At 34.2% G+C, this 6939-nt stretch overlaps 1 protein-coding gene across 1 annotated transcript; it reads left to right on the forward strand.

Annotated features, from left to right (window-relative positions):
* The first annotated feature begins 3604 nt into the window (after positions 1 to 3604).
* On the forward strand, positions 3605 to 6939 carry LOC147545466 (membrane steroid-binding protein 2-like). Its single transcript, XM_086673756.1, has 2 exons — positions 3605 to 4529; positions 6347 to 6939. Exons 1-2 carry the CDS (start codon positions 4180 to 4182, stop codon positions 6666 to 6668), a joined length of 672 nt encoding a protein of 223 aa, XP_086529882.1. The 5' UTR covers positions 3605 to 4179; the 3' UTR covers positions 6669 to 6939.

A 6939-nucleotide genomic window follows, 5' to 3' on the forward strand; every position in this document is an offset into this window, starting at 1 on the left:
AAGAGATGAAATGGTCCAAGACACAAGCGTGTGCGTGTGACTTACTTCCTTGCTCTCTCTCTCTCTCTCTCTCTCTCTCTTCCAATTTAATATGAAATTGACCACTTTGAGGACATAATGTCTCTGCCTAATCCCTTGCCTCTTGGGTCATCATACAACACTTCTCAAATTACCCTTGGTTTATCACTAAACGCCCACTTGGTCTCTTGCGTTTTGTGAATTGTGGAGGCAGGTGTAAACTAATCTAACAATCCTTTGTTGGTAATTTTTTTTTACCCCCTAAAGATGAATTGTGGAGGCAGGTGTAAACTAATCTAACAACACTTCTCAAATTACCCTTGGTTTGCCTCATCAAAAATTACCCTTGGTTTATCACTAATTCCATTTTGACCCCCTAAAGATGACCAACTCACCAAAATGACCCCTTAAAGATGACCAACTTCTAAAATGACCCCCTAAACCACGTTTTTGTCATATTTGTGAATGACGTGTAATTTCACTTCCAACTTTGCCCTCTCTCTTTTTTTTGTCTTCTTTTGTCAAATTGGATATTTTGTCAAATAATGAAAGAAGAAAATATACTTATAAAAAAATTATTAGAGAGAGAAAGAGAGAGACCTGACCCCGATAATCATCGAACTCCAGTGACGATGAGAGGATCTTCCACCACTAAACTTCATCTTCATTTCTTCATGATCATCATCTTCATCGTCATCATCATCTTCATCATCATCATCATATCCTGTTACCAAGAACAGGAACTCACTAATAAGCATCAAATTAAATTCATCACAATCAATTAAGTACATAACTCAATTGGTATTAGGTCATTTGTTATTACATTCCATCATTGATGCAAATCATACAGAAGTGGAAACCACAACATTTTGCACTTGAAGATCCAACAAATTTCTGAATTAAAAATTCATAGGTTAAATTAGACGAGCAGATCTATCTATGTAGAGAGAGAAATAAATCTTGATTTACATTTACAAAAATACAAATGAAAAAGAAGATGATTATTATTATTATTAAGATGGCGAGATGAAGATGATGAAATGAAGACGAGAATAGGAATAAAATGATGATGACGATGAAGCTGCTGATGAAAATGTGATGACGATGAAGATCGATAGTGGAAGAACTGATCTTCTCGACGGTGAGGGAATTTGATGAATGTTCGGTCAGGTCTCCCCCTTTCTCTCTCTAATAATTTTTCTTTTTTCTGACAAATATATTTCATTCTTTTCGATTTTGACAAAATATTCAATCTGACAAATGAAGACAAAAAGAAGGAAGGGTAAATTTGGAACTAAAATTACACCTTAGGAAGAAACCTGACAAAAAAATGGTTTAGAGGGCTAATTTAGAAGTTGGTCATCTTTAGGAGGCTATTTTGGTAAGTTGGTCATCTTTAGGGGGCCAAAATGGAATTAACCCAATAATTTTTGGGTTGTTAGTTCAAAAATCTAATCTAAACATACATTTAGTGATTTTAAGCCAAAATAATAAGGGAGATTTTATAGGCAATGCCCGAAGCTGTTAAAGGCAATATCCAGTTTGGTTAAAGACAATGTGTGTTTAAAAGGCAATGCCTCAACAAATGTTTGACCTAACAACCTCATCGTCCGACCACCAATCTTGACTGTTTTTTTTTTCCTTTCTTCATCTTTTTTTTTTGTTCACATCTTTCTCTAATCGCCTGACGACAAGTTATTGTTAAATTGGATACTCCAACCTCAAGCCACACTTCACCCACATATCAATGATATCGTTGTTCACGTTGATAAGCTAATAAAAAAGTTCAACAATTAAAAGTTCAGAAAGTTCTCTTTCCATATCCAAATATGCTTTGTTGTACTTATTAGTTTTCTAATATGCTTTTGTTAAACTTTTCTTTCATTTAATCTAGTTTCTGTATATAGCAAATACGATATGGTGTGTACCTCAAATACACTTTCTCTCTCCATGGCGTTTTTTCTTTGGAGTTTAGTTTTCTAATAGATAGAGATGAGAGGGAACAAGAAGAAGGAAGATGAGGAGAAGAAGATGAAGGAGGAACGAAAAAGATGAAGGAGGATAAAGAAGGAAGAAGACAGAGAAAAAATCAGCCCTAAAAATAGCATTGCCTTTAACCAAAATTGGTCATTATGAATTGACTAAGTCAATTTTGCAAAATAAATTGCCTTTAACAATAAAGGGCATTGTCTATAAAATTTCCCAAATATTAATTATAATGGATATTTAGTTCAAATTGACTCACCTCTGTAGAAAAAACAGATGTCTATCATTTCTATTTAATCATAATACCCATTATAACCTTTTATAAAAGAAAAAACTCACTTTTGAAAACCAATCTCCAAAATTTTCTTTCTTTTTTTCCTCAGATTTTTTTGGCGGGGGACTGCAAATCCTTTTTCCCCAGTTCAAATCTGGGTGCCGCCTCATCGACAAAAAATTCGAAATCCTTTATTCGTTCTGCTGACATAACTCGCCGAATTTTTGCTCAGCAGAAATAGAGGAAAAAGACTAGGACTGTCAATCCTTGCCCCTAGGACCCGAGGGAGGATTATAGTATAGGAAGGGTCTGTCTAGCTATCAAGACTTACTGATTCCCTTCCACTACTAGTGTAGTGTCTACTGACTGAGTTTTGGGTTAGATTGGATAATCGGATGCGGACTCAAATTCGTAGTTGTGGAACGGGGGGCATATACCTTTATAGTATACAGACTCATGCACGAGAGTCTCGAAATGCTCAGACAGCCAATCCATATTGGATTGGATAGATTGATTTCAAACTTACCATCTGTTTCGCAATATACACGTTATTTAGTATCAATGACGTATATTTCTACAACAAAACACAGCTAGTATAGTTAAAGTATGTCTAGATGTCAAAGTTAAAGTGTTTTTTCTGTTTATTGATTCTTGTTTAGTTTCATAAATAACGTGTTATTTATTGTTAAAGTTTCATACTTTATTTCATTTTTTTTTATGTGTCATACATAACATATTATGTATCAACAATGTTTTTTCCAAAAGGAAAAATGACTAAAATCCTTTTTTGCAGGAACATTGGACCTTAATCCATTTTTTTAAATTTGTTTCAATTAGTCAAAAACAAACACTGTAAACAAGTTACGACTTTAATTTATGGAAATAAACATAAGTTTATTCTTACTTTTAGAATGTCGATGAACTTTTTCTTTTGTTGAAAGTCCATGAACTTTCGTACGTGCAACATTAAATTACTTTTATCATCTTCATATTTCTTAGTTAAATTATCAAAGATTTCTTCATATTTCACTATCTCAATCAGTTTTTGTATTGCAACATTAAGTTACTTTTACCATCCTCTTCTTCTTATATATCAACAAAAAACTCGTCTTCTTAAACCGTTATAGTTTTCTTAAATTTGATGTCTATGAATATAAATGAAATAAAAGTTTGTGTATGTGTTCTAAGGGTGCACGAGAAGTTATAATTTCTTTCTAGTGTAAACAAGTCTTGATTATGATCTCTCATTGATTAAACCTATTTTAAAGATTTTAATAAATAATGTAGTATTGCGGATTAGTTTGTTGTATGTTATATCTATTTTTTTTTTCTTTTTCTGTTTTAGTAGTTGTTATTTGGTAAGTTAAAAGGCCGAAACATAATGAACGTGTAAACCACTATTGCTATCCAACTTTATTTACAACATTGAAAACTTTAAAAGAAAGTGGATGTCAATATGCCATCGAACATTATTAATATACTATACTGTAGAAGTTATTAGAAGATAAGGTGTCTAGTCTGAATTTTGAAAGGGGTGAACTGCCTCCATTAATTTATTTGAAGACAGATAGATCCCTACTTCTAGAAACGAAGGTTCTAATCTTCACTAGCTCCTAGAAAAGAGAAGAATTCCAAAATGAAGTGCTCTAACTGTAGGTGCCTTCAGGAGGAAACAAGGAGGGTGCCTTTAGGACTAACTAACACTGATGAAAACATTAACAGCTAGAATGTGTATGTACTTACCCACGTTAAAGTAGGTGAACGAAATCGAACTTGGTAGGTGACGAGTCTCATTGACTACTCGTGAAGAAATCCAGAAATTAACACAACTTCTTCTTCTTCTTCTCTCTGATAATCTCATCAGCTACTTCGTTCTTGTTGTTAATTAGAGGAACAAAAAAATGGGGTTTTACTCAACACTGACAGACGCGATATTCGACTACACAGGGTTATCACCAATGGCGTTCTTCACGATTTTGGGTTTGATGTTTGGGGTTTACAAATTGGTTTGTGGGGTTTTCTTTGTACCAGAAGATTACAAGTCATTAAGATCTAATTATCTTGAACAAATGCGTCATTCTTCTGCTGCCTCTGCTGCTGCTGCTTCTTCATCATCTTCGTTTCCCATTTCTGATCCTGTTCAATTGGGTGAAGTAACTGAGGAAGAACTTAGAGCTTATGATGGGTCTGATCCTAATAAACCCTTGTTAATGGCCATTAAAGGTCAGATTTATGATGTCTCCAGGTCTAGGTATATCTTTCACTCCAGGGTTTTTATTATGCTGGCTGGGTAATATATGAATTCAAGAATAGGTTATGTTTATAACACTTTACAATTTGCTCTATTAGTTTATATGTCAACAATTAGGGTATTAGGGTTTAAATGTTAGAAAATGGATACTCACACTTGATTAACTATAGTTTCAAATTTTAGTGAACTCATTTGTAAAAATGAATACTTTATAGCTAATATAAACACATAAAGAGCTTTATGTTGTTCTCTGGCTTTCTGTGATGTTTATAGAGTAAGGGCATAGATGAACTAAATTATATGAAAGACTAAAATTTATTTATTTCATTGGAGATACTCTAAGATACCCATATTTAGTAAGTTGTCGAGGTAGGCTTCCATTTCTCATATTCATAGTGTGCACATAATTAGATCAGAAGTGTCATTAGGGCTGTAAAGTGAGTTGCCGCTACAAACCCTTGAATTCTATAAGGAATCTATAAGTTTTTCTTCTAGTTATTTTCCTACGAAGCTTTAATATGTGTTGTTGCTCTGATGCTTCCATTTTTAAGCCATTTATTTTCTTTAATTCCATCTGGTGTTTCCGTTTTTTAGTCCATCTATCAGTGTTGTATCTAATTCGAGGATGCTCTAAGCCTCTAAGTAACTAATTCATGTGAGATGATTCAACTTCAGTGTGATTTATGACAAGGTATCTTTGAAGAGGTTCACGGGTTGTCTTATTATTTGAAGATTGCAAGATTTTTTATAGGAATATGGATGGATGTCAAGATGTATATCTTGGGACTTATTCGTCTCTAGAATATGGCATTAGGTTCCGTTAAATTTGTATAAGATTAGAAGGAAGCAAAATTTCTTCGCACAAGATATTCTTAGTAAGAGTTATGAGATCCAATTCTCTTAAGTCCATCTCATAGTTCATTAGTAATATTGATACGTTATCTATTTTGCATTTCCTGTGAACAGATAAAAGTTCTATATATTGTTCTTTTTCTGCTTTCCTAAACTTTAGGAAGATCTTTTGCTTATATATTAAATATCATACGTACAGGTCCCAGATGTGTATGGTTTGTCGAATATGGAGAGTTGGGTGGAGGTCAAAACAGGGGCACCTCCGCGCGCACAGATGACTTTTTTTTTGCTTATAATAAACACTATCGCCTTGTACAAAACGGCATTAACCTAGAATCGGATTTTATTCCAAGGGCTTACTATGACTATGTGCAAGGGCATACAAGTTATAGATTCAAAATCCCACATTATTAAGTGGAATATCTACCTAAGTGCTGGCACAAGAGTTTGGCATGCGTGGCCATGTGATCTCCATGGCCAACAGTATCACCAAAATTGTCCTTCCATGTCACATAGGTAATATAGATATAGATAATCATCAGGTTATCCTTTCTAGATGGAATTGAGGCAACATCAGGGTTGGGCTCAGATTGAGTTGTTTTACTTTGGGTTTTGGTAGTACATGCTATTTTTCTCATTCAGGTTAGAATTGGTCAAACATGGCGCTTGTGCCCTTGTTCAACTATAGAGATCAAAAGATTACGCGAGTGCTTTATATATGTGATTAAACATGGCACTATTTCATTCCATCAAATTGTTATGGCAAGAATGGAGTTGCTCAAAATATCCAAATCCATTTTGTCTTAAGTTGAACATTGTCTCGATCTATGATGACTTATTTATTTAACCAATATTTTGTCGTGTAGGTTATATATCTCGTAAGTGTATCATCTAAGTCAGATACTGGTACAAACTATGGAGCAATTACCTTGAATTGATTTTAGTTGTTGTTTCCTTTTGTCCAGGATGTTTTACGGTCCTGGTGGTCCGTATGCGTTATTTGCTGGAAGGGATGCAAGCCGAGCTTTAGCTCTAATGTCATTTGAACCCAAAGACCTTACTGGAAATATTGAAGGTCTAAGTTCATCTGAGCTTGAAACTTTACAGGATTGGGAATATAAATTCATGGAAAAGTATGTTAAAGTTGGACATATTGCAAATGGAACCAAGACTGAGGACATTGGAGGTGGAGAAAATACAGAACAGAATCAGGAGCAACCCAAGAGCGAAAGTGATAGCCTCAAGCAAGATTCGAGCAGCATAGCCGAAACTGAAGCAAAAGCATGATGAAAACCAATATGTGGTAACAGCGAAATGTGGGAGAAGACTAACCAGTCTGTGCCTGTAAGTATTTATACTATCATTTTAAACAAACCAATCTAAATAGTAGTTAGTATTGGTCTCTCAAGAAAGTGAAACCATATGAAAAATGTTATCCTGATGCCTAATGTCGATAGTGTATGTTGCTGTTCATGCAATCGTGTTTAACTCTTAGTATATGAATGACATACTGTTTCTATGCAAAACTTGAATAACATCTCTAAATATTACGAGAGCA

The sequence above is a fragment of the Eschscholzia californica genome, unplaced genomic scaffold (assembly GCF_041429995.1).
Source record: "Eschscholzia californica isolate CP2 unplaced genomic scaffold, dmEscCali1.0.p SCAF_4, whole genome shotgun sequence".
NCBI lineage: Eukaryota > Viridiplantae > Streptophyta > Magnoliopsida > Ranunculales > Papaveraceae > Eschscholzia > Eschscholzia californica.